General features: G+C 51.3%; 2 protein-coding genes across 3 annotated transcripts in view; one reads left to right on the top strand and one right to left on the bottom strand.

The window, feature by feature from the left end:
- The window catches only part of COL4A1 (collagen type IV alpha 1 chain), a 154758-nt gene extending 136209 nt beyond the window's left edge, over positions 1 to 18549 (bottom strand). Inside the window, exon 1 of the mRNA XM_060636698.3 lies at positions 18351 to 18549. Coding sequence (XP_060492681.3) covers positions 18351 to 18434 — 84 coding nt within the window. The 5' untranslated portion in view covers positions 18435 to 18549. The remainder of the gene's footprint in view (positions 1 to 18350) is intronic.
- Positions 17881 to 27425, top strand: part of COL4A2 (collagen type IV alpha 2 chain) — a 174379-nt gene continuing 164834 nt past the window's right edge. The window contains exons 1-3 of one of the 2 annotated variants that reach the window (XM_078453055.2): positions 17881 to 17994; positions 19225 to 19312; positions 19439 to 19493. In XM_078453055.2, the coding sequence (XP_078309181.1) occupies positions 19269 to 19312; positions 19439 to 19493 (99 nt within the window). In that variant the 5' untranslated portion in view covers positions 17881 to 17994; positions 19225 to 19268. Of the gene's footprint in view, positions 17995 to 18718; positions 18919 to 19224; positions 19313 to 19438; positions 19494 to 27425 lie in introns of those variants that run through there. The other variant, XM_078453054.2, reaches the window with a different exon arrangement.

The raw sequence follows: 27425 nt of genomic DNA, 5'->3' as shown, positions 1-27425 counted from the left end.
AGCCATGGTGGCTACCTGAACCGTCCCACACAGCTGCACAACTCAGTACTCCCCCCCACCGCATGTGTGCCAAGGACCCAGTGCCACGGGTGTCTGTGTGACACTCCCACAGCCAGGGCTGGGGCCTCCATGGTGAACGTGGATCGAAGCGTCACACGTTTACAACCGGGGCTCTTGTGCTCGCTGAACTTTTCTGCAGAGACCGGGTGGCTGGAAGCCGTGAACCGTCACCTGTGCGGGCAGCCCGTCCTGCGGTGACACGCAGAATGAAGTCAGCGTGTCCTCGGGCCTTGCCCAGCGGTGGCTGGCGGGAGCTCAAGGCCGCACCGTGGAAAATCAGACACACTTCCACAACCGGGGGCTTCCGCACCATTCCCAAGCAGGAAGCACATGTGGCACGCCACCCAGCTGCTTCCAAGGGAAAGGCCTCCTGCAAGGCCCTGAGGTAGGAGCCCCGCACCTGCCAGCCACCAGGCACAAAGGACTTCCAGAGCAGGGGGCGGGGGGGAGCTGTGGGAATGCGGGAAGCCCGCCCGGAGCCCGCAAGCGTTGGGATGCCTGGAGCTCGCTTTGAGTCTGGGGGCCAAGTAGGAGAATCTGTCTAAAGAGAGGCCTGTCATCACTTCTGGAAAGAATGCACGGGTGCAGAGATAAGAATTTCATCTCTTGCAACCACACTCTGTTCGAGGATGATCCAACCGTGGGGAGAGCAGCTGACAGAACTGGTCCCACCTGACTGTGTCGATGTTTATCATGCACTCTGTGTACTGCCTTTGCACAGACATTTAGAAGTCACTCAAGTGGGAGTTCGTTTAATGTGGTTTGAAAGAAACTGATGATGGTCTCGAGTCCACAACTGCATGGAGAATATGCACAGCCCCCTTCAGGGCCAAACACTAATGCCTCTGGCTCCTTCTGTGTGGAAAGTTCCAGCACCAAAGGAGCAGGGGTACACACGATGCCACAGGCCGTCCCTCACAGGACGGACTCATCGCAGTGACCTCCTCTTCCCGAATGTTGTGGTGGACAGTCTGCCCTGCCTGTGGACAGACCTCGGACGCCAGGGTAGAGACTGTTAACGCTCCACATCCACCCCCTCGTGGAAGACAAGCAGGCCAGTCTTACGGCCCCTGGGAGGTAGTGAGAGAGGGTCTGGTCTTGACCGTGTGGGAAGGGGAGAGGAGCCGTTGGACATCTGCAGCTGCTCGCTCGGAGGCAACGGGGTATTCTTCTAGGCAGAGGAGTCTTGCGTCACATTCGGTAAGCTTACGGGGTGCTGGACAGGCTTGGGCACCCTTTGTCCTCTTACTTAAAGCCTGGTTGGAGGCCTTTTAGAGTGTGTTCTTTCAGGGCCACCTGGGGGGCTCAGGTGGCTAAGTGTCGGACTTCAGCTCAGGTCATGATCTCAGGGGTTTCATGGGTTCAGGCCCACGTCAGGCTCTGTGCACTGACCACACAGAGCCTGATTAGGATCCTCTCTCTCTCTCTTTCTCTCTGCCCCTGCCCTGCTCACCCTCTCTCTCCCTCAAAATGAAGAAATAATTTTTTAAAAAACATGTATTCTTTCAGCCATGCAATACGTGGGAACATGCTGGGAGCTAAAATGCCCCATCGAACGAGCTTTGCATTTCTGGTTTCCAGGCTCCCCAGAGGGAAGCCAATCCGTGTAGCGTTAGTTTTATCATGAAAATGTCACTGTGTTGTTTAAATTTTATGTCCAAGACTTAATTTCTTTTACGATTTACCCTCTTAATCAGTACATCTAATGACCCACAACATGTTTATATTACACCAGACTTGTCCTTAAAAGGCAACATAGCCCATAACATTCCTTTTACAGGCTCCCTCGGCTTCTGAGATCCTTTGTTCTCCGACTGCAACTCGCTCCCAGCTGCCACCCGACCGACCCCCAGACAGGACAGGACAGGACAGCGGCCGTGGTGGCACCACTGACCTCCTTCTGCAAGGAATGCGCTGTCCTGGCATCACCTGCAGCTAACTCCACCCAGCCCACCCCCCCGCATCCCACTGTTTCTGACATCACCCTCAGTCATTCTGCCCATGACCTTGGGCTCTTGGCCAGTCTCCACCAGGGCCAGTCAGTGAGCAGGGGAGGGGTCACCGGGCAGCGGCGGAACCTGAGAGTAAGTGACTGTGCCCAGGATCAGGTGTCCACACTCTCGGACAAACACAGAAGTGGGCAAATCGGGGGCAGGAGGGGCTGTGGGGACCTAGGACAAGTACACAGAGTAGCAAACACCCCATGTGCCTTTCTCCCCAGGACAATGGCCAACACCTACCTGACCTAGAACCCTGACAGCCTCCCCTCCCCACCTTAAAACTGTGTCTCTAAACCCCTGCCTGCACATTCTGCCACCAGGAGGAGCGTCGCTAACTCCCAAGTCGCTCGGGGACTTAGAATCACTCGTCTCTGGGCGCCTGGGTGGTTCAGCTGGTTAAGCAGCCGACTCCTAGTTTTGGCTCAGGTCATGATCTCAACGTTCGTGAGTTCGAGCCCCATATCGGGCTCCGTGCTGACAGTGTGGGGCCTGCTTGGGATTCTCTCTCCCTCTCTGCCTCTACCCCCACCTCCAAATACATAAACTTAAAAAAAAAAAAACTAAAAAAGAAAAGAATCACTGGTCTCTGACCATCTTTTACAGTGCACCCCAAATTCTTCGTGACTTTTGACTCTATGTTTTCATGGCTTCTGAGCACCAAAGAATGTGCTTTCCTCTTCAAGATTGGGTGGAAAGCTCTCAGCATTGAATCTCAAAATCAGGCTCCCATATAACTAATCTTCCAGATCAGGACACTGCTGGGGGTGAATGGGAGCTCTATTAATAATTAACAACCATGCCAGGGTCACCGGCGTGGACTGGGCTGGCCCTCTGCACACCTGCTTCTGTGCCTTACATGGCGGACAAGCAGTACAGGGCACGGGCCTTGGAGTGTAACAGCCTTGCACAAACGTGCAGTCCTTCGCCACAGCATGAAGCCACAGCATGGCTTCGTAAGGACACGCTCCATCGTGTTTTCTTAGAAACGCTTCCCCTGTGGGTCAGACGGCCTCTTCCGTGGACCCCTCACTTTCCCCTTACATCAAGGCTCTGAACTGGGTTCTTGAAGTCATCGCCCAGTTCCACCATCTGCAGACAAACAAATTCTAGGTTCACCTCCAAGATTTCAGCTTCTCTAGCACAGCCTTGACAATCAAGAGAGCCTGGCTTGGTGTTAAGTCCTGTGCAGCAATGGGCACATACCATGCGAGGTATGGCAGGAAAACTGAGGGGCTGAAACGCAGGGGAGTGTTGGATGTTTACACCCAAAGAAATCAGTGGTTCCAGGAAAATGAGATGTTTGCCAAACATCTGATGGAGACAATGAGATCATATGTGCCAAAAATGTCCTCCTTCAGCAGGCTCTCCTGTCACCCTCACAAGTGCCTACATCCTGCCTCCTTCTAAGAGCCAACTCTTTGGGGGATGGTCAAACCTAGCTCTGTTCTGCCAAATTCAAGGGCTTTTTCCATAAGGAAACTTGTGCAATGGATCTTACTATAAAAATCAGCTACCAGGGCACCTGGGGGGCTCAGTCAATTGGGCATCCGACTCTTGATTTTGGCTCAGATCATGCTCCCAGGGTCGTGGGATCGAGCACCACATTGGGCTCCATGCTGAGTGTGGACCCTGCTTGGGATTCTCTCTCTCTCTCTCTCTCTCTCTCTCTCTCCCTCTCACTCTTCCTCTCTCTCTCCCTCTGACCCTTCCCTGCCCACACTTTCTCTAAAATAAAATTTAAAAACTCAGCTACCAAAAACATGCCTTTAGACCTGTAGTTTGCAGTTTGTGTCTCTTCCGGAGTCTGATAAGGGCTCCAGGAACTGCCTCCTTCAAAATGCACCATGCACGGACTCATTAACATACATATGATTCTGAGGGTTCATGGACACCCGCCCCCAACTGAAGAGAACACCCTGTGGTCTAGACCATTAGTTTTCACTTGTAAGTTGAATTTATTTTTTTTTAAGTTTGATTATATTTTTCCCAGTTTTGAGAGGTCACTGACACACAACATTGTATAAGTTTGAGTCACACAATGTGCTCATCTGAAACACTACAAAATGGTCACTAGATGACTGTTCCTTGAATTTAATCTTTCCAGTGCCTCTAATTTGGGAGTGGGTATCCCAAACCACCTTTTACCCTTAATTTAACTAGAAAGAGAGAGAGGGACCAAAGGTCAGGAAGACCTGTGTGTGGTTCTCTCCATAGGGCTCCAAGCCCCCCGCTGTTACAGTCCCACCTGCCTGGTGCTGCTACAGGACAGAGACAGGAACTCCGTGGGGTTTCCGGTGGGTAAGCAGGTAGGATCAGCAGGCCATCAAAGAGAGGTATCTCCACGTGGAGGGTTAGGAGAAATGCCAAGTATTCAGGGCCATTACCAGCATGGTGATCTCAGGTAGAAGCTAAGACAACACAACTCACATTCACAGGTAGACTCTGCAGTTATGAGAAGTTCCTGAGTGCTGTAACAAATCTCAGTACCCAGCTAGACCTCTTCCCCAGAACTGCTCTTAGAAATACGGTCACTTTCCATCCACTGGTGCTAAATGCTGGATTCCACTCAAAGTCGCCTTATACCGGGGCCTCATCCAGCTTGGGACACACACAGGAGGACCAACCGGATGGGCGGTGAGCCCAGGTCTGGTGATTTTCTGTTACACTCACCACCCAGGGCCACAGTGCACACCTATGCAGATTAGCAAAGTCCCCAATTTTGAAAACCTAAGACCAAAACTGCGTAAAGCTGTTTCATAGAAAGACACCTCTGCTTTGCACATACTCAGGCTACCACAGCCCATGGCTTGCACATGCATCATGGCTCAGAATCTGGGAAGAACAGAGAAAACACTACACAAGCCAGCGACTGCTGCATGTGCCTACGAAGCTATTAATATGAGAAACTCAATCTAATTATTTTGCTTTGCAAGGCAGAGCTTTCAAATTAATACCATATCCTCTCAAATTACACAGTGGCATATCACCCAGGACTAGAACAAGCTGAGTTAACATTTGGAGCTGTCCATCATCTGTCTTTCTGGCTTGAGGTCAGAAGCAATTCCGCTCAGATATGGGAACTCAAACTCAGGCAGCATTTTTACATGGTGTTTGGACATAATGGAAACCGGCTGATCTTCCCACCTCTCTCCTCTCTGAGGTTTCATTTAAGAAGAGAATTGCCAACTCAGGGAATTAAGCTCATTAATGATCAGGTCTATAATAACTTCCCACTAAAAACGCTCTGCGACATCATACATTCCATCAGTAATTTTTACATTACAACTTCCCCCTGTATCAATAGCTCTTCCCAGTTGCAAGATGACATAGGATGTGTCCTACCAATTGCCTGGGACAGTTTCCCAACATCTTTTGCCAAGAACTTTGACCCATGTTTTCTTTCTTTAAGCCACTCGATATTTTTACAGAAACAGTCCCTGCGTTTCTGATTCATTATCCCTAACTCACACATTAGATTGGTTTTGCCCAGGAACCGTGGTAAAGGTCCCTACGGCACAATTTCAATTTTGCCCAATAGCATAATCCGCAGAAAAGGGCTCATTGCTAACTGTGACAAGAACCCCTTCAAGTTCAAGGACATGTTAGGTAGAGAACATCGAGCCCTTCATTTCTCGGTGTTGGTGCACACGGTGGCAGCCTGTCCCATGGGGCTCGCCGTTGGGGGGTGGGATGGAGTGGGATGGGATGCAGTGGGGGTGGGATGGAGTGACCCCTGTCTTTTGGAACTAGAGGTCCTTCGGGAACGTCCCTGTTGATTACAAAATCATCCCTTCTTCTGTCTGTGTCCAACCTCTTCACACAGGATGCTGCCGACTTGGCCACATAGCAATTTTAAGGCAAAGGACAATATTCTTGCACCATTGCTGTTGTGACACATACCACTCTCATCAAAATGCCTGGAAGTCATGAACACTGTAGAAACACATTTGCTCTTTGAAGTCTCCATTCTTACATCTGCTATTTCCACATTTGCTGCCTTTGTCCTCCCTAAATCCGAAGCGTTCTCCCCTGGCTAGTTTTGCATAACTCCCAGGGCGAGAGGAGACCCAGGCTAACTCATTCCCTGCTCTAGAGATATTTTGAAATTCCTAATTTTTTTTATTTAATTTTTTTAAATGCTTATTCATTTTTGAGAGGGAGAGAGAGACAGAGCACGAGCAGGGAAGGGGCAGAGAGAGAGAGAAGGAGGGAGACACAGAATCCGAAGCAGGCTCCAGGCTCTGAGCTGTCAGCGCAGGGCCCAACATGGGGCTCGAACCCACCAACTGTGAGGTATGACTCGAGTTAAAGTTGGACACTTAACTGACTGAGCCACCCAGGTGCCCCCCACCTACCTTCTAAATAAATGGAACAGCCCTGAAGGGTCTGTTAGAGATAATCTACAAAGTAGATAATACTTCCAATAAAGAGCTTTGGTCCTTATATTTACAGCTCTTTTAACAAAGTTGAGTTTCTGAGGCTGAGCCACTCCTAAAAGAGCAAAGAGGAGCATCTTTTAAAGTATTTTCTAGTTCAGTATGATGGAAGGCCCAAACTGTTTGTTTGTATTAATTCCACAAACAATCTTTGAGGGCAACAATTCTCGTCACAGCCCAGTACGATACTTACCGCGTGAATGAATGCATGAAGGAAGGACCAAAAATCATTAATTACATCAATGTATATAATACATTTAACTCATGCGCACGTGTGTATATACAAACACGTAAACATATATGCGCATACGGAGGAACCAAAGGTACTTAATATACGAAAACCCTAACATCCTCCAAATGACCATTCTACTGTAAAATGTACAAGCAAGACTCATTTCCCGAAGGCCCGTACAGACCTCTGCAGAAAGGCTCTATCAAGATGTATGGGGCTCTCTCCGTCTTAGGCTTTTCAACGGATAAACATCCCCCATGTGTCAGCATGTTTGGATTTTCTTCATATGCTCTCCCAGTCTGTGGCGTCCTGACCCCGACCTTCTGTGAATTCTAAAACGGATCTCGGCAGCAGAGGGTTATGTGGCTGGAAGCCCCAGGTCTGGTGCCCCGCAGACACTGTCTCTCACAGAAACTCAGCCGTTCCTGCAGGATGAGGCCCGGTGATACATGTGATCTCAGCACCGGAGTGGGCCACTTCTTGGATCTGTCTCCACATCTGCACTTGAGCCGAAGCAGCTTGCTGAGCGCCACGACTGGCTGATTCCAGAAGAATTTATCACTAAAAGATAGGGTTGTTGTCTTCAGTGAGACCCATCAACTCTGGACTCAGCGGATGTGCTGGTGGAAAATTACCAGAGTCCCTGACACTTGAGGTGGAGTCTCAGACTCCCAGAGACCACATGCATCTGGGACGTGGAAGAGACAAAGCTCCGAGAACCCTTCATTTCTCAGGCTCAGGATAAGATGCCCTTTCTCATGTGAACAAGGTCAGGCAGAAAGTTCTGGAAAGCGGTTCCCACTTTTGCAGAATACTCTATTAAACCATGCTCTTTTCACACTAACCACGTGCAGGAAGAAACCCCCAGAAGACACCTTCTTCTGAATGGCTCTCAAATACAAACCGTCAGGGCATCTCGCGAGAGTCAGAAACTGCGGTAATATGGCCACTTCCCGTGCGGAATCACTACACTGTTTCCTTTCAATTTGCTCGTGTTGGTTTTATTTTTGTCTTCAAAGCCCAGTTTTCAACCTTGGGTATAGAATTATATCCTTAAAATGATGCAATAAAAACTTATTCAATTAATTGAAATATGTGAATATCATTATAATCCTAATCTACAAATTACCCAGGAATTACCGTACTTTAAGGAACCACGTAGAGGTAAAAGGAAGATATTTTTCAGTCCACATCGTTTATAATCATGAAATAAATGAGAGCTGACGTGTCTGGGACCCGTGATATAAGTTCCTCATTTAGGTGCTTGGAATGTATTATCACATACGCTATCTTCACAACCATCCTACAAAGGAACAGTACCATCACTCCTACTTTCAAAAGAGAAAACAAAGCACAGAGAGGCTGAGAAGGCTGCCCACGGTCAAACAGCAAGTCAACGGTGAACCCAGAATTCAAACCCATGTGGTCTGGCCCCAGAGTCTATGACTGCACGATGATCTCTCTACAGTTTCAGAACCTATGTGAAAACTCTGGGGGCAAAAAAGAGCACCATGAACATCTTCATTGTTCAGTATAACATCTATTATACCATTATTAAAATTGCTCTTACCTTAACTTGGGCACAGAGCAGAGTACAAAGCATAAGAACTCTTCTAACTGCTGGCATATTTTCCAACCTCTAGTGAGTGTTCAACACACATTTGTGGAACACATTTTGAATGCCAGAAGCAAGATACTGAGTTATGGACCCATTACTTTATGTTAGGTGCCTAAGTGAATTCTTAGCTTTATTTATTTTATTTTCAAGGATGTAAGAAAAAAGGGGGGGGGTGCTTTGATTACAAATCTGCCTTCTGGCCTAAAACAATGCCCAAAGTTAGGGATGTTTTAAATGAATTATCCAGTCAAGGGAAGGACGTGTAAGTCTATCCTATAGACTCACACATAATCACTCTATGAGAGCAGAGAAATTATCTAAGGTCAATAAGAAATTATAAAAAAATGATTAACTATAAATTTTTTTTCAAGTTTTAAGAGCCTGAATTCCAGAATAAAGAAATACAATCTTATTGTGTTCAGCATTTGGAAAAACAAAATCTAATTATTACTAAGGCGCCTGATAGCTGTTTGTTCAGAGTTGTTTGAACCAACCGATAAAATGCATCTGTCGTCAGCATAACATCTATGTGCCAAAATGCTTGTCAAAGACAAGGGATGAGCCAAGAACACTGCCCGCTACACCCTATGGAATAAAAAGCGTCCCCTCCCCAGTTTCTCAGTGAACAGAACTGAGCTTGGACCATGGCTGCACTCTTCTCCAAAATACGTCTGACCCAGAAGCTGAACTACTCATACTGTAGTGGTTCCCCCATCTTCCTGCTTTGGCAAGTTTATCTCAATTTTATAGGCCATTTCCTGACCAAAATTTAGGAGTTATTTTAAACCACTAACCCCAAATGGTCTTTAATATCCAGGAAATAGATTTAGCCGTAATAGGACACGAAACAGAAACTCCTCATGAGGAGGGCAAGCAACAGAGACCCATGGGGGGCGGGGGGGCCACAGCAAGACACGGCAGTCACGCCCTGGGGGGCCAGCCTCATAACCCACCTGCCCTCTGGCCCGGCCAGCCTGTAAGCAAACAGCCTGTGCACATTCTCAGCAGGTGTGTGTGTGTGTGTGTGTGTGTGTGTGTGTGTGGAGAGAGAGAGAGAGAGAACAGAGCCTGAGAGATGGCAAAAATTCTGACTTAAGGTAGATAATCCTGAGAAGACACATGTCCCGTGTCCTGAGGAGAGGAAGACCACAAGGCACCAGCATCTTCTCAACTCTCATCGGCCGAAACCCCCTCAAATTAACTCTCAAACACAGACACTCCACATATATACTTCTAGAACCTTCTTCCCACTTCTCCCCCTTCAAATGGCACCACAGGGCTAGAACTGGGATTGCCAGTGGCAACAACAACCAATAAGAAGAAAACGAGAATTGTGAGTCATTTTCAATACAACAGTTCAGCTTCTACTTGAGGGCAAACTAACGCCCAGAAGAGCAGGTGGATAGCCCACATCCTCAAGCAGCTGGCCCCGTAAGAAAAAGGAATGGACAAGACCCATGACCTCTGGAACAGCGGCCGCACATCACCTGCTAGAAAGGCAGCTCTCAGGTGCACAACGCACCCCCAAATCAGGGACTCTAGGAGGGGGCCTGGCACCTGTGCTTCACCAAGCCCCGGGAGAATCTGCTGTGAGCACAAGTTCCAGAACTACTGGGCCAGGTGACCTCCAGGGTGCCTTGATGACAGAATTACTTCACTACTTATTCCTCAGTGCTTATTTTTCATTTAACAAAGAGAATGGTGCCCAGCACTATATAAACGCCCGGTAAACATTAACTCATTTAATCTGCATACATGTCCTCTTAGCCAGGCACCAACCATTGCCATCGCCATGGTCCAGGTGAGGAAACATGGGCAGAGAGAGGGAGGGAAGTTGCACAGGGTCCCACAGCTTGGGGACAGGTGCAGCAGGAGGGGAACCAGCACCCCTGAATTTAACAGCAGTGTCCATTGCCCCACGCAGGGCTCCTCTCCGGATGCCTCTGAGACATCGCAATGGTCTTTCCAAGAAGCGGTGTGTGCACAGCCCAAGCCAAGCGTCCCAGAGAATGACACATTGCTTCTGCCTGGCTCACTGAGTCCCTGGAATTGAGCTGACCCCTTCATAGACCATTACTTCTACTTAAGACATAAAGTCAGATCAAGTATTTTCCAAATGGACATGACAGAAAATGGGCCACGTGATAGGTCCCATGACCTTTCTCTTCCTCATAAAACCTTGCATGTTAGAGGTATAAAAAGACAGCGATGTTACCTTCACTCAAGCCTTTCTCCAGGAATGGTCTGGACTTGGTAAGTAAGTTTCACACAACTCGGTAATAACTCTGTGACATTCAAGTGTTACTGTATTCTTTTAAAAAAAAAAATTCTAAAACGTGACTTGAAAAATTAACGCTTCTTAGGAAAAGGAGTTGCCTGCATTTTAAAATGACATTTTAGGGCTGACGCTCTTGGATGATGTAGGAATAAATACTCCTGTGCTGACTGGTTGCTTGAAAGGATCCTTGTGGGGTTTTAGAATAAACTGTGATTGTTTCTTTGTATTATAAAATAATACGCTTACTTTATAAAAAATACTGTTGGAGACATAGCCCCCAATCTTCCACTGGTAGATACATTATACAGTTACATATGTATGTATAAGTATCCATTAACACTTCCTTATCAGAAACAAAGGAATAGACCAATATAGTTATCCTCTGTTTATCTGTAACATCCTGAGGCCTGCCAAATGCCCACGTGCTAGCTGACATATGTCAGGGAAGATTCACCTGTCCTAAGTAAAGGCACCCCCGTGGCCTGCCACCCACCTCTCTGAACCTCTTCCCATCACCAAGTGTGAGCGGCTGCCGTGAAAACTTGTGCCAACAGCTCTGGAGGCATTCTGAGTTACAACTAGAAAGCCCTGGGTTCTGTTCTCCGTGGAGGAATATGTTGATTTTCTAAAGCAAACACTCAATAAAACTTTTAACATCTTTAACGAAACGTCAGACACAGGAATACTAGGTCTCCAAAATATTCTGCTGGGTTTGCACAACATTTATTTTAAGTGGCTAGACTCTCTCTGAGAGAGGGTACAAACAGTTCCTCCGACCGTCAGTACATGTGGAAAGCAATGGACTCCCATTACGGCTTCACCCAGACCAAGCCACAACTTACTGTTATCGGACCCAGAAAGAAATGCCCACAGGCCACTGAGCTATGTATTCAGTAATGAACAAAGTCATTCCCAAACTCTGAACAAAGTACTGATTCTAAGAGCAGTAGAAGATGAGGGGGTTCAAGAATTGTCCTTCATCAGCAGGAGGTGAAACCAACGCCACATGGCGCATGCACTATTCCTTTAATGTCCCATTGGGTGCTTTCGTTTGTCTTGTGCTTCACCACAAATCCCAGCAAGACTCACAACTCAGGTGACATGAAACGTTCTTATAGTGAGCAGATGAAAAATCAAAGATGGCAAAGGGAGGAATGTCACTAAACCACGGAATGAACTATTTACGTCAAGAGTTCAGCACTGTGTATATTTCCAAGTCATGTTTAGTCTATGGTGCAGTAACTACTCCAAATTCCAAATGAAGAGGAAACACCTTTGTTTGGCACTGATTTTATTCCCGTTCCCCGACACCGCCACAGAGATGAAACACCACTCCCATGTGCCAGCCTGGGGTCCCAGCGGGGTGGAGAGTTGAATGCGACCCACAAACATTAGCACCGATGACAAGAGCTCAGTGATTTCCCTCCATGGGTCAGGCGCTCCTCGCGTAGTGGGGGCGTTTTCAAAAGAAGCCGTGTCCTCCAGTGTCTCGGAATTGTCAGGGGCGTCAGACTAACACACATAAGACGATGAGATCCCAGCCACGCGGCAGTGATAACACCCCACACTTCTTGAGTTCTGACCTGCTTTGAGGGCACAACTGCACTGGGCAATGGGAAGGTTCCCACGGACGTCGTATTACTAGAGTAGGGAGCTGAGGCTCAAAGCGATTACATCATCCCATGGAACACAGAGACTGGTCCTTTGTGACAATTACCCAACCTCTAGGCTGGGGAGTCATGAAGGAGAAGGCCACATAAATTCCATGGATCCGGGCTGCGGAGGGCACGCAAACCCAATCCAAATTAAAGTGGCAATGAGACACCATGAGACACACTTACTATGGAGAATGGCCAAAACCCAACACCGACAACGCCGAGTGCTGAGGAGGGTGTGGTGGACACACGGGAACTCTCGTTCATAATGATAACGGTGGGGACGCACAGCCACCTTGGAACACAGCATGGTGGGCACCCATAGCTAAGCATGCTTCTGCCATACTACCCAGCAATCACATGCCCAGGTGTTTACCCAAAGGAGGCAAGAACTTATGTCCACACAAAAACCTGTACTTGGATGTTCACGGCAGCTTTATTCATAATCGCCAAAACCTGGAAGCAACCAAGATACCCCTCAGTAGGTGATGGATGAATAAACAGCAGTGCGTCCAGAAGGTGGACTCTTACTCAGTGCTAAAAACACAGTAGTTATGAAATCATGAAAAGACGCAGAGGAACCTGAAAGGCGTATCCCCGAGGGAAAGAAGCCAGTGTGAAAAGGCTACGTTCCATATGACATTCTGGAAAAGGTAGAACTATAGAGACAATAAAAGGATCAGTGGTTGCCAGGAGGGTGGGGGAAGGGAAGGATGAGCAGAGTTGCCCAGGGGATCTTGAGAGCAGTGAAAATGCTTGGTGTGATATTCAGTGACGGCGTCATGTCACTGCACATCTGTCCAAACCCACAGAACGCACAACACCAAGGGTGACCCTCACGTAAACCAGACACTCTGGGTCTGGGTGACGATGATGCGTCACCATAGGCTCATCCATTGGGACAAACGGAGCGCTCTGGCGGGCGATGTTGATAATGGGGGAGGCTGTGCTCAAGTGGGGGGTGAGGGGGTGTGGGGGGCATTGTCTGCACCTTCCTGTCAGCCTAAAGCTGCTCTATAAAAAATAAAGTCTTTATTAAAAAACAAACACAAACCACCCAGCTGAAAAGAAGGGAAGGTTTGGTTAGACAGCATGTAGCCACTGTCAGGGGAATCACGTGGTCCTAAGCGGGATCTCTGAATACCGTTAGCCTCATGACAACATGACAAATGGACAGAACCTGTGGCCGCAACGAGGCGCGGGAGCCAGAGGGCTTTGTGGCCACCCGGCCCAAGGTGCACAGACTGGAAGGGGGCCATGGCCATGGGAGGAGAAAGCAGGCAGGGACAGTGAAGCCCCTAGAACTAAGACAATGCAGCCTTGGGGACTGAGTGACGCGGAGGTGGGAAAGCAGAGAGGGCGAGGCCTCGGGGTGAAGCCACTGTGTCCAAGCTGAGCGTCAGGAGCCGCGGGGACATCAACGACCAAAAGACCACAGTCGGGATGGGCAGGCGGTCCGGGGTGGGTAAAAAGCAGCAAGTTCGGTTCTGAACACTCTCACTGAGTCTGAGACCAGAGCCAAGGTGACCTGTCCCACAGGAACATGAAGACCCAAGACTGGAAATCAAGAGAAAAGCCTGGAGCCCCCTTCAGGGAATGATGAGGAATCCTTCCAGATCTCCCCAGCGAGAGAGGAGATAGCACGGGGAAGACAGAGGAGCCAGCTGAGCAGACCCCACGGCACAGCCACGCTGAAGGCCTGGGGACAGGCAGAAGGGAGACGCAGAAGAAAACTAGAAGAGACCCATGTCACTGGACTGGGACCAGGAGAACAATGGAGGGAAACAAAGGCTGGAAGCAGCTCACCAGCTGCCGGACGAGAAAAATATTAACCCCAGTCATTCTTACGGGGTTCAACTCCTCAAAAGAAATTAACCATTGAAACGTGTTCTGGTTTATATCCTCTTTCATTGTACACGTCAGAATGGTAGGAATATTCTTTTGTATTGTTTTACAGTTGACATTTTTTAGTGGTTGTTTAATAATAGCAGGAAGAACAATCCCCTAATGATATTATTTTAGGCATTCTATTGTTGCTTTTGCTTACTCCACCTCAAGAATTCAAAATACCAAATGTGCTGGAGAGGCATTTTAATGAGGTTAATCCTTTTTAAATTTCTGGAACAAATGTTATAACAAACATTGTATATACTTCTGCAAAACAAGCGTTGTAACTTATTCCAGTCTCGATGCCCTCCGGATTTCTAAAAGGGTTTGTCTTAGAGCCTCGCTTGTGGGTTCGACTGGTCTGCAAAACCTTTACCAGCTCTTAACCAAATAACTGAACTGGTAAAGTTATGACCATCCCTACCAGTCCCAAGACATTTGCCAACAGTCTTGTTAATGAATAATGCAGGGTTTTGTGAATTCCCTCATGTCCTTGCCCAAGTGAGGGTAGGTTTTCTGGGTCAGTTCCTAAAGGCACTCCAGTCTAGAATCAGCCATCCATGCGGCAACTTTCCAAACATCCTGATGGGCCTGCAGCCTCAGGAGAGGGGACACCACCAATCTCAGGGCCACTGGTGGGAGCTGGGAACTTCTCACCTCTGTTCTCCGAGACCTCGTCCCTCAGTGTCTCTACCCTTCCGGGAGGAAAGTTCAGCTACCACGTTAATAACAGAGGCAATGACATGTTGGTATCTCACAGGAGGGAGCCTTAGGGTCATTTTTAAATGCAAACCCCTGGAGGTATACGAAAGAACAGGTGAGTAGATTTATCCCCCCCTTATGAGTATAATGTACCGTAACAACTCATAAAAATAATACACTGAGCTTATACTTCTATTTTCCCCTCTGATTTGGAGGTGGGATGTCCTCAGGGAAGTTTCCCTGAGTTCTCCAGAGCTGGTTAGAGGCTCTCCCGGCCCTCGATTTACCTTGACTGCAGCACTGACCAGCCTGAGTGGTGTTGACCTGCTGCTCAGCACTTCTTGCCGAACCGCAAGCTTCCAGAGGCAGGGTGGGTCCCCCTCACTGTGGCCCGGCCATCACCAGGCAGAGCGCAGGGCATGAAGAAGGGCCCAGGGCACATGTGCGGAACAAAGGAAGGGAAGGAGGGGTCCCTGGGAGAAGGGGCAAGTCTGCCAGGGCCGGAGACGGAGGGTGAATGAGTCCTCCAAATTCATTTGTTTAATCAAAGCAGATAAAATTGAAGATTGTCTCGTCCCTAAACCACACTGGCTCTTTGTGTATGTGATTAATCGACACCACTAATAAATCTGTGAGGGTCCACCCTTACACACTCACAATGCACACACACTCTTCCTGCCGGTTGTTACCTAGTTGTCGCACACACCTTCCTTCTGATCAAGTCTATACGCTAAGAACACGATGGTTTGGATCATGTCTTCACCAATGGCACTCCTGAAATATTGGGCTGCTGGTGGTGTCGCTGTCATTGGGTCTAAATTGGAAATCAGCCTTCTCGTTTAAATTACATTTGCAGCAGAACACAGTCCATACTCACAAGGGAACTAACTCTCACTTCATTGCAGTTCCGGGTCACTGAGTCCCAGGAGAATGAGAGAGGGCCTAACGGTGCCAACACCACTGGGCAGGCATCACCACACACATAGGAAAGTGCACATTTCTGATCCTGAGAAATAATCTCTGTTAAGGGGTGTCCCTGGGACCAGTGAGGGAGGAGTCTGAAGGCCGCGTGTGGTGGGGACACCTCCCTTCCGTCTGACTGCTTAACTAAGAACAGAGGGCACTCACGGCCATAACACGAGGGGCACAGTTTTGTCTCAGGCTTGCACCCTATTCCTCCTTTCCTGTCTCAGAAAGAAAAGCTGTGTAGGAGAGTCGGGGCAGATTCGGCTTGGGGAAAAGTCACTGGCCGATAAAACCCAACTACTAGTAAATGAACAATAGGGCCTCGGCAGATATGGTCAAATATAAAATCAAATAGCCTTTCATATGGGGAGTGGGGAGTGCACTTCTCACCCAGCACAGGAGGTAATGTTGGGACAGGTACAAATGCAGGTAAAAGTGTGACTCAGACACTCTTTCAAAGGCACAGGTGACCCAAGAATCATTCGTGTTGGCTTCTGAGTTCGGATTTGATTGACTTACAGCATCTTTGCATTCAAAGGTACTTTTCAATGTATTTTGATTGGATGAATATTGAAGTCATTTCAACTTTTTGGTAACTCTGCAAAGAAGTAAGCAAAAAATGTTCTTGATGGCATGAAGAGTGAAACAATTTTAAAATTAGACAAATTATTACTTTTGGATTTTTGTGTACATCCATAACTCATATCCATGTATCTCTAATTAAGCAAGGAAAAATGAAGTACAATGATAATGCCTGGTAAGTCAACTGGTGATTGACCAGACAGTGTCCATTCACACGCCAGATATCCTAAGATAGTATGTGATACCTTGAGGCTTAGAGCCAAGCCAGTGGAAAGGAATGTGCTTGGGCCTAAGAGAATAATTAAAGGGAAGTGAAAGCATCCCAAACTCAAGAGCAATGGGTTTGGTTTCCCAGGCAGGAACAGGGGTCCCTGTAAGTGAGTGGCTCATCCTTTAAAGTCCTGGCTGTTTGAAAAGCTAGCTCTGACAATTAGCTTTGCTTTGCTAAGATTTTCAATTAGACACTCTAAGTCAGAGATTCGTAGCTCCAAATTAGAGAACTTTCTCTCATTTGTTTGCCACCGAGTTTAGCAATCTCTCCTTGGAAGTCATAAATCTTTTGGTCAATATTTCTGCACCCAAATAACGTGTTCTAGAGACTCCTCTTTTGAAAGTATTTTGTCATCATTACTGAAGAGCGTTTAAACCGAGCATGGAGCTTGGCTCCACTCCGGGGCTGGGAGAAATCGTCTGCAGTTAATTGCTGCTGTGATCACCAGCCTTTTCAACACCGATGAAGGAGCAGCCAGTAAAGGGTCAGGTCTGGGATGATGAGGCATGTGTGCGAACTACCGGCTTCTCCTGGCACCTAACAGTTAATACATTTTACACCCAGTGAAGAGTGAAGCGGGGCTGGTGGCAATCAATCCTCCAGAAGAGAAGTAAACACAAACAAACAAACAAAACCTAAGAGCAAGATTAGGATCTGAAACAGTGAGACAGTAAGTGGGAAAAGTGGCAAGTAGCAAAATAATTTTAAATGGGGGGGGGGCGTGCAAACTGGGCCAAGAAGCCACACTCTCCCGGGGTTTTGTCTACAAGGCTCCCCCACTGGGTAACGGCGGACGTCTTTATTCTGTCTGAGGGGAAGGGAAAAAAAGGAAAGAACAGTACATCAAGGACCCACCGGGGCTGGGAGCCTTTACTCCAGCAAGCCGAGCTCCCAGATCCTTTCCGGGCAAACACACAGCGGAGGAAATGAAAACGAGGAAAACAATTTGTGCTTAGAACACTAAGATGTAGTTTCGCTTTGCTTTCACTCCCAGATATAACGTGGTTGTAGCTGTTCAACGTATACAAGTAACAGGCAAGGGGTCCTAACTTTTCAAGCCGCGCCGCACAGGAGCCCCACTGGTGCTCCGGCCGGTCCTCCCGCAACAGCACAGTCGTGGGAAAGCAAAGATACAGCTGTTTCCAGGCAAACGGCCCAGAACTGTTCAGCATCAACCAGCAGAGTCGCCCAAGAACGGGAGAAACACGCCCAAAGCGACTCCCGGGCGCAAGTGTGGGGCTGTGAGCGGCGTGGGCGCGCGTGCCCTGCCCACCGGGCCGCGGCCCACCCGGGGGCGCCCGGGGCAGGTGAGGGCGCCGGGCCGCCGAGGCCCCCCGCGCTGCGAGTTCAAATCCCGCGGAGTCCCGGGCACGGGGCGCACCCCGCTCGGCTGCGCTCGCCCGGGGCGCCAGGGACTCGTCCACCTCGCCCCCACCCAGCCCACAACAAAGGAGGCTCCCTAACGGATGCGCCAGCGCAGCCCACCGGGAGTCACCGGCGGGGACCGGCTCGGAGAGGGCACCCGGCCGGGCCCCTGCGCGACCTCCCCCACACACCCCCGGAGGGGCGGGCGGCTCGGTCCGGGGACAAAGGGGCCGCGCGGGGCGCGACGCCGGGGGCGCGGGGCGCGACGCCGGGGGCGCGGGGTCGGCCGGGGACTCACCTTCGCAGCGGCCCGGCTGCGCTCCTCGTGGAGCAGGAGGGCGGCGGGCAGCAGCAGCAGCCAGACGCCGAGCCGGGGCCCCATGGTGGCGCGCCCGGGGCGGCGGGTGGCGGCGGGGGCCGGCGCTCGGGGGCCGCGGCGGGCGGAGGGCGGCGGGCGGCGGGCTCGCGGAGGGCCGGGGCGCGGGCGCTGCGCACCGTCCGGGGCGCGGCGGCTCGCGGCGCAGACCTGAGCGCGGCCCGGCGAGCTCCTCAATTTGTTGGCGCTGCCCCCTCCCCTCGGCGGCGCGCGGGCGGCGTCTCAAAGGGGAGGACCCTGCGGCGCGGGTAAGAGGCGGCGGGAGCGCGCGGCCGAGGGATTGTGGCCGCCGCGCGCCGGGACGCCAGGGCTCTGCGCTCCGCACCCTCCGGCGGCCGCCCCGCGACCCCGCGCCCCCCGCCCCCGCGCTCGCCCACCGGGCGGAGGACCGAGGACCCGGGCGGGCACCGGGGACCCGCCAGGGCCACCGCACCGCCTGCGCTCCCGCCCCGGCGGATGCGCGCGGACGGCCGCCGGCGCCGGGCGCGAGGTGAGGGCGGCCCCGGGGACAACGAGCCCCGGGCCGGGGGCTGGGACTCGGGGCGCCCGCAGCAGACGGGGGCCGTGCGCGCTTCTGCTGGGGAGGAGGGGGGGGGCGCCGGGCGGCCTCAGCGAAGTAGCGCCGAGCGGGGCCTAAGTGGAGGGCTCCCCCTTCTTGCGTCTGGTCTCGGGGCCGCTCTCTGTCACCCCTACAGGGGCGCGGGGGCGCGCCCAGCTTTCCCGCGGCTGGGGGCCGGGGGCCCGGGATGCTCCCACCCCAGCCCCTGCTGAGGCCGCTTTGTCTCTCGCCCTCCAGGCTAGGAGGGACCGAGCGGCGCCCGGGGAGGCCGGATCGGAAGCATGGACCGTCACCAGTGCTCGGCGTCCAGCCCTGCCCTGCGGCGGTAAGCCACCTTCGGCCGCGTCCTCGTGGGTCCTGCGCGCGGGGGGCCTTGCGGGTGACCCGGGGATTGCCCAGCCGAGCCGGCGCGCTCATGGCGCTCCCTCTCCCTCCCTCTCTCTCCCTCCAGGTGGCTGCTGCTGGGGGCTGTGACAGTGGGGCTCCTGGCCCAGAGCGTCCTGGCGGTAAGTCCTGGGTCCCGTTCACGGGCTCTGATTCGCTGGCAAGAGTGTGGCAGGGACACAGAGTGGCCTCAGCACAAGGCAGTTCATGGGTGCTCACCTGAGTGTGTGTGTGTGTGTGTGTGTGTGTGTACGTGTGTGTGCGTACGTGTGTGTGCGTACACGTGCGCGTGCCGCCATGACCCAGCCCAGGTTCCCAGAGAGCTGGCCTTCCCCGGAGAACTCCTCAAGTTTGCCTTCCCTTGGGGTCCCCACTTCTGTCGTGTGGGTTACAGGCGGGGGCCCGCCCAGGAAAGCCAGTAATTTAAAACGTAGCCTGCGGCATCCTCTCCTAAGCTTGAGCAAAACTCTGGCTTCTAGAGGGAAGGCTGTCAGTCATGTGGCGTGGGAGGCACCGGGGTACCCAGGAGAAACTGTTTGTGGCCTTGGGAAGCTGGTGTCTGGGTACCATCCTTGGGGGAGAGTCTTCTCCTGCCTTTAAATGAGAGGCTTTGGGGGAATGGGCGGGGCGAGGGGCGAGCAGGACCAGAGTGTATCTGTTGTAACCCATGTGGGTGCACAGTGGCAGAAACCCTGCGTTTTCTCCCCGGTCCGAGTCTGGCCCTGGAACAGCAGGGCTGGGAGGCGCTCAGGTGCATTTAGAGCTGCCTTGCCGGCCCTGGCACTGCACTTGTGATTGCAGATGGGATTTTGTAAGTTGGGTTTAAGTAGTTGGAGCCACTCTTCACCAAACTTGACAGAACGTGGGTCATTGGCAGTCTCTTCCGTTGTGGACACAGATGTTCCAACTGGGACTAGAATCCCAGGGAACACACTGTATCCCCTCCCCACCCTCGGCGCTCTCTGATAGAATTCCTGACTTCCCAGGTGACTGTGGCAGGCTCCCTGTGTGGGCAGGGTGCACACACAGGACCCTGGGAAGCTGCTTCGTGGTTTGGTTGAAATTCTGTTATTTTCATCATTCTGTTCTCACGTAAAACAAACAAGGCTTTTAAAGGCAGTGAGCGAAAAAGTGCTACTCCAGCTTGGAAAGAAACTTTAGCTCTACTTTTCTGCTTTCTCCAGTTCAGGACCCGGCCTGGGAAGTCCATAGACTTTCACCAGAACGTTCCAGGCCAAAGTTTCCTTAAAGCTCAAGTTTGTCTCTTTGTCGTCTCCATGTGTCCTGGTTGAGGAAGGTGAAAGCCTAGGTGCTGGAACCGTTGACTCTTATGGTCCTTAGGCACACATGACAGGTAGGACTTGGCCCAGAGTGGGAGACACACTCTGTGAGAAGAAGGAGGACCTAGAAAGGCCACGCTGAATTGTGCTGAGAGCGTGTGCCCTGGTGTGCTGTCTCCACACCACTTGGCCCTAAAACCACTTTTGTAATACCCTGGTTTTCTTCCTGGGGATGGTGGAAGTCTCATGAGTCTCACGTGGGACTGATCCTAACACTGGTAAGGGCTTCATGGCAGAAGACTGGACTCATAAACGGTGCTCTCCCCTGGTCCCGCAGATCCTGGGCCCCAGTTTCCAGACTTAGAACGGGAAGAGAGCCTCCCTTGCCTGTTACAGAGGCAGGCACCGGCCCCTGTGCCTTCCTCCAAAACCGCTTAGATGCGGCCCGTTCCCCTGAGCATCTGCCCTCTGACTCACGATGGGACTGAGAGCATTCACTGTCTGGCCATGCTTCCCAGAGCACAGACCTTGGACCCCTCCGCCCTCCTGGGCAGGCTGGTTCGCTCCCAGTCTAGGTCTTCTGGTCAGGCTTTCTGGGATGGAGCCTGGAGGTGCATTCTACTTGACGCCCAAGTTTTGGAACCACTGAATTAGAGTGTTGGGTAGGGAGGCGGTTGGAGTCACTTGCCATTTTGAGTCGTTTTACTAGAGGCTTATGGGTGTATACAGTCTTCAACGGATAGGCAGTTTGTTGTATTCAACATCGGCCCTTCTACTTATTAACTTCTTATTGACCTCTGGCTTTAGTAGGTATTACCTTGGTTCTTAACGATACCCATTAAGAACTCGGTCTTCTTTGTGGCAAGTTTATCTCCTCCCCTGTTTGTCTACTAGGCTCCAGAACCCCTGCCTCATTGCCCATTTGAGCCAAGGACTCTTCCCCGGGGTAGGTCAGGTCAGAAAAAAAGGGGCTGCTCTTTTAGCTGGAAGAGCTTTGTAGCAGAAGCAGCTGAAAACAGTTACAGAAGAGAGTAGACAGTTATTTATATGGGCCTACTTGTGGGCCTTCTCCACATGTCTTGGTCCACAGGCCTCATGGGAAACACACTGCGTCTACCTGAGTAGGTAACTATTATTACCTCCAATTTACAGATGAGAAAACAGAGGCACAATGTGTTTAGACAGCTTGCTCAAGGTCTCTCTCTTTGTCAGTGCCAATGTGGGGTTGGAACCCAGACACCTGCCCCACTAAGTGACCCGGGATCAGACTGTAAGTCAGTGGTGGGAACACTCCTGAGTTTCAGGATTTGAGTCTTCTGCTTTCTCTTTGCTCTTGACCGTGACTGAGAGTAAAGCCCACACACTGGTTTCTGGAAAGGGAAATATCACTCCTCGTCCCCTGCTGATTTGCTCGAAAGAGCGGGAGCCCAGAGCTAAGGCTGTCAGGCGAATGGACCCCAAAGCAGCAGGCTGGAGCTTGGCATGGGGCAAGTGCGTGAGGCATGTGCCGGGCTCCTGGGAGGGAAGGTTCCTGAGGTGGGGCCTTGTAGAGACTTGAAAGCCCTCTGCAGCCCATGCTGAGCTGGTGCTGAGTTGTTACTTATCTCGAGAGATGGGGCAGCAGCCTTGAAGATCTAAGAGCCCGTCTGGTGTGATTCTGGGATGAAGAGAATTCCAGAGAACAAAGGCCTTCCCTGAGATCAAATATGCCGTGGGCCGGGCTGACCCTGCGACCTCGGCTGGGGAGACTGGCTGCACACTGTAGATTCTCCCAGGTATTAGGGTGCAGCCAGGGGGGCCTGGTGGTGCAGGTGCTGTGCCCACCCCAGGAAGTGCTGGGCTCCACACTGTCTTCAGCACCAGCTTCAACCTCCAGGCCCCTTCCAGGGCTCCAAGCCCTGGAAAATTCATGGGATGCTTCTGCATGCAGCCATACCTTTCTCTCCCCCTCGCAAAAAAAAAAAAAAAAAAAAAAAAAAAAGCAATGTATTCTGAGGTTTTCTCCTCTCCCTTGGCTTGTCGGTAAGCTATAAAGAATGTGTGATCCTGAGATGCCTCCAGTGCGCGACACAGGAATCCAGGAGAGCGCTTCTTTCCCACAATTCCCTAGAGCACTAGTCCCATTGTTGGAAATCTGGGCCCCTAAGAAGAAGGGAAATATCACAGGGTTCCTCCTCTGTTTGTGGAAAAACAAGCAGGAAGCATGGATCCAGCTCTCTGGAGGCCAGGAAAGCAGACCTCCCTGGGTGGCCGGTATGACTTGGCCACAGTCAGTGACAGGAGGAATTTGTCATAGTGTCGTAGAACTAAAATCGGCCGCAAAGGACAGACACAGGGACACAGCCCTCGCACTGCCTCACTGTCTGTGGGATGGTTTGGAGCCAGAGAGAGGGAGAAAGTGAAAAGTTCTCAAGTAGAAAACAAAGACTTTGCTAAAATGGAAAACACAGAAAGGATGGTCTTTCTGGAGAAAGGATTAAAAAACAATGGGTGACAAGCTTCAGTTAAATAGAGAATGTGAGGGAAGTTGGGGCTGTCTTGACTCACAAGGTGGTTTTAGAGCTTCTGTTCTTTTACTCCGAGAAAGAATATTTATCTCTGATGAGGAAGCTTTAGTGAAAGGTCTGTAGCCGCGTCTTGCTATATCTGCTGGGGCCGGTGGTCGTCATTACTGCCGCTAAAGGCCGATTTGGCTTGCAAACCAGGCAGTCTGTGCAGTGGCTGGTGGCCCCCGGAAACCACTGACGACACAGGAGTCTTGGGGGCACGGAGCCCCCACCCCCGCCTGGCTACTAACTGGTTGTTTGCCCCCAGAACAAGTCACCTGACACCTTGGTTCTGGGGCGTGGGGAAGGCGAGGAGTCGTGTTGCAGGGTGCCAGTGCTGGGGCGCTCCAGTGTCCACACCCAGTGCAGACCCTCCCCTGTGTGCTGAGCTGGCTCCCACCCTTCCCAGCTGCGACCCTGCCACGGGAGTGCTTTTCCAGGTACGCACGTACACTGCTCCAGAATGTGACTTAAAAATAAATATGTTGGGGGCACCTGGGTGGCTCAGTCGGTTAAGCGTCTGACTTCAGCTCAGGTCATGATCTTGCAGTCCGTGAGTTCGAGCCCCGTGTCGGGCTCTGTGCAGACAGCTCAGAGCCTAGAGTCTATTTCAGATTCTGTGTCTCCCTCTCTCTCTGCCCCTCCCCTGGCTCATGCTCTGTCTCTCTCTCTCTGTCTCAGAAGTTAATAAATGTTAAAAAACTTTTAAATAAATAAATAAATAAATAAATAAATAAATATGCTGAGGCACCTGGGTGGCTCAGTCGGTAAAGCATCTGACTTCAGCTCAGGTCGTGATCTCACAGTTTGTGGGTTCGAGCCCCACGTCGGGCTCTGTGACATCTCGGAACCTGGAGCCTGCTTCAGATTCTGTGTCTTCCTCTCTCTCTGCCCCTCCTCTGCTTGCACGCGTGCGCTCTCTCTCTCTCTCTCTCTCTCAAAAATAAAAACATTAAAAAATTAAAAAAAATAAACATACTGCATTAGGCTTTTTATCTTCAGGGCTTGAGAAGCCTCTGGAATTGAGTGAATGGTACTTAATCAGCTGAGATGAGAGCAGGCAGGTTTTTGGTGGTTACCTTTTGCCCTGGTAGCTGAACCCTCAGTTAGTAAGACTCTTTCGCGTCAGATAAAGGCCTAAGTGACTCACTAACCATGATGTCAGTGGCTTCTAACACTGAATGAATGAATGAAAAAGGGGATGTCTAGTCTTAGGAGGGCCCCACAAGTTTCTCCAGTCCCGTCCACAAGGTCAGGAGCGCATTTCAAAGGAAGCCCAAATCCCAGCAGCATCCCTGCAAGCTCAGCCCCACCCACTGGCTCTGGCCTCCTTGTGCTGGGTGCCCCCCCCCCCCCCATCTCCCAGCGCTCGGCCGGGCTCCTGGTGCACACAGCGGGCTCTGATGCTGTGAGGGAGGCTGCCTTTCCAAGCAACGGGTTCTTTTGTAAATAGACTCCCCTAAGTTCAGTGTGGTATCCTGGATTGGATCTTGGAAGAGAGAAAGAACGTTAGTGGAAAAAACTGGCAAAAGCCTAGTAGAGTCTGTAGTTTATCAACACACTCAACGTTAATGTCTCGTTTTGACAAAACGCACCGAGGTTATCGAAGATGCTGACGTAGCATCATCATTCTTGATGGAGGGTGTACAGGGACCCTCTGCACTGTCTGTGCACCTTTTCCGCAGATCTAAATATTTCCAAGTCCACACCTGCTCTCAGAAGCCACGGGGCAGCCTCCTTGGGCGAGCAAACGCCAGGCGGACGAGAGGAAGCTGAGAAGCGGCAGGTCTTGTACTAGAGAGCAGCAGGTGTGGCCAGCACGAGGGAGATAGTGCTCCCATCTTCTCTCCAATAGACTAACAAAAGGCACTCATGTGTGCTTGGAGGTACGGCAGAAGCAGCCCTTCCCTGGCCAAGAGCTTCTGTCCCCCTAACTCAGGTGGAGTGCTTTCCAAAGACAGGGGAGAAGAGGCATCCCGATGGAGTTTCCATGACTCGGCCTGTTGTTGGGGCTCCAGGGTGAGCCACGGCAGCCCCCCCGTCCTTGACTGACTGCCCGGGGAGGAAGCTGTCGTAGTTCTTTCCAGACCTTGCGGTGGCAGGACAGGTCGGCACGATGGTGCCACTCTCAGAAAGACATTGAACACGGCTGGCTCATGCCCTGGCCCCTCCTAATTTGTCAGGCCGGCATCCGTAAGCCCTTGGGCACTGCATACGCAAGGAGAGCCCCACCCCCACCTTCCACACCTAGAAAACCCTGTGGACAGCCGGGTGGGAAAGCGGCTCAGCCTGGGGTGTCCGGGGTCCTGGAGCCCCATCTGTGCATGCTCCCGGCATCACCACCGGCCCCGTGACAGAGTGCCACGAGCCACATCTCCAAGTGGCCATACCTTCCACTCTAGTCATGGGCTGCGGGAAAGGGCCAGCATCAAGGATGGCCAGTGGCCAGCTGCTGTCACCTCACACATTAGCCTCTATCACCACCCTGCAGGAACAGAGCAGTCCCTGGCCCTTGGCCCTGGCCCCTTCTGTTTTGTAGCTGCCCGCACACCCTGTCCCCTCCCTGTAGCCCACAGCCCCGTCACACAGAGGACACCCTGCCCCCTTGCCCAAGAGGCAGAGGTCAGAAGGCCTGCACCCGCCTGGCCAGAGCCTCTGTCCCTTGGAAATGAGACCCATTTATCGGTCTAATTAAAGTGCCCTCTCAGACTGCCAGGACTTAGAATAGCATGAGATATTAATGATTATAGGGGCACCTGGATGGCACAGTCAGTTGAGCATCCAACTCTTGATTTCGGCTCAGGTCATGATCCCAGGGTCGTAGGATCGAGCCCCAAGTTGGGCTCCATGCTGAGCATGAAGCCTGCTTGGAATTCTCCCTCTTTCTCTGCCCCTCCCCCTCTCCTGCTCTCTCTCTCTCTTCCTCTGTCTCTGTCTCTCGCTCTCTCTCTCTCAAATAATAAAATTTAAAAAGATATTCAAGATTTTAAATTATCTTTCATAACCCATGTAGACATCCAACACTTTCTTCACTCATCCTCGACGTAACTGCTGCTGCCACAATCCAAAGTTTAGGGCGCGTTTCGTCTGGGGTTTGTTCACTGATACATCGTTTGCTCCGGGGCCTGAAACACAGTAGTCCTTCAATAAAGTGTTCCAGAAATGAGTGGCGATGCAGTTAGTTGAAAGTGTTCCAGCACACCTTTTGGGTGAGAAATACAGTCGTGGAACAACGAATAAAAGATTAGATTAAAATGTAGCTTTTCTCACTGGGGGGTGGAGGGGCGTTCCCGAATTAAGCACTGCCCCCGCTGGATAGCACTAGCTGAGTATGATGATAATGGATGTGTTGATCTGTCTGTGAAGGATTTGCATTTTTTCCTGGGGATTGTTTCAGCCCCACCCATGAAATTCCTATGTTGCTGCTTTTGCCCAGTTCGGCGATCTCCCATGTGGGAACTACAGAAGAGTGGGTGTTCTGGAATTCCATGCACTAATTTTCTGGGACCTGGTAGAAATGACATAACAATATGTCTGCGTGTCGAGCACTCTCAGATCTGTGACTGTCTTTGTGGGGTAATGAGGGCCCCAGGAGAACGGAGGACATGCTCCCTGGGATGCCTCCAAGGCTCCGGCTTGTCCGTCAGAGAACAGACAGGCTGATTAGCGGTGGTGGTGCGGTGACCGCGCACTGGTGGGAGGGAGGATGCAGGAAACCGGCCAGTGCCACGGGCCCTGCTGGGCACACTCCCCTCCCCCTCTGCCCGTACCCGGTGGCCTCTGGCTTCAGGTTGGAGAGAAGGAAGGGGCCCCTGGGAGGGCTCGTGGGATCTCCTGGGATCAGAAATCAGAAAGAGGGATCCCCGAAGGTGCTCCCAGGGCTCCAGAAGCCCCAGGAACAACTAAAATATCCCAGAAATACAGCAGCCACTGCCTGCTGGTCACATTGTGCCAGGAACTGAGCTAAGCCACCAACACACAGTACCTGCTAAATGCCCACAGCACTGCAATTGCCCCACTTTACAGGTGTGCAGACTGAGGCACACCCAGGTGAGGGCATGTGTCATGGCCAGTAAGCAGTGAGGCTGGGAGCGAAGTCCAGGACTTGGTTATTCCAAGACCTCTGCTCTCAACCACTGTGCTAGGCTGACAAGTCCCTTGTCGTAGAATACGAACACATACTCAAGGTACACACAGCGTGGGACACATAAAGCATACGTATGTCCAT

This window comes from Panthera onca, chromosome A1, assembly GCF_046562875.1.
Source record: "Panthera onca isolate mPanOnc1 chromosome A1, mPanOnc1 haplotype 2, whole genome shotgun sequence".
Lineage (NCBI taxonomy): Eukaryota > Metazoa > Chordata > Mammalia > Carnivora > Felidae > Panthera > Panthera onca.
This window is presented reverse-complemented; position numbering and strand designations above follow the sequence as displayed.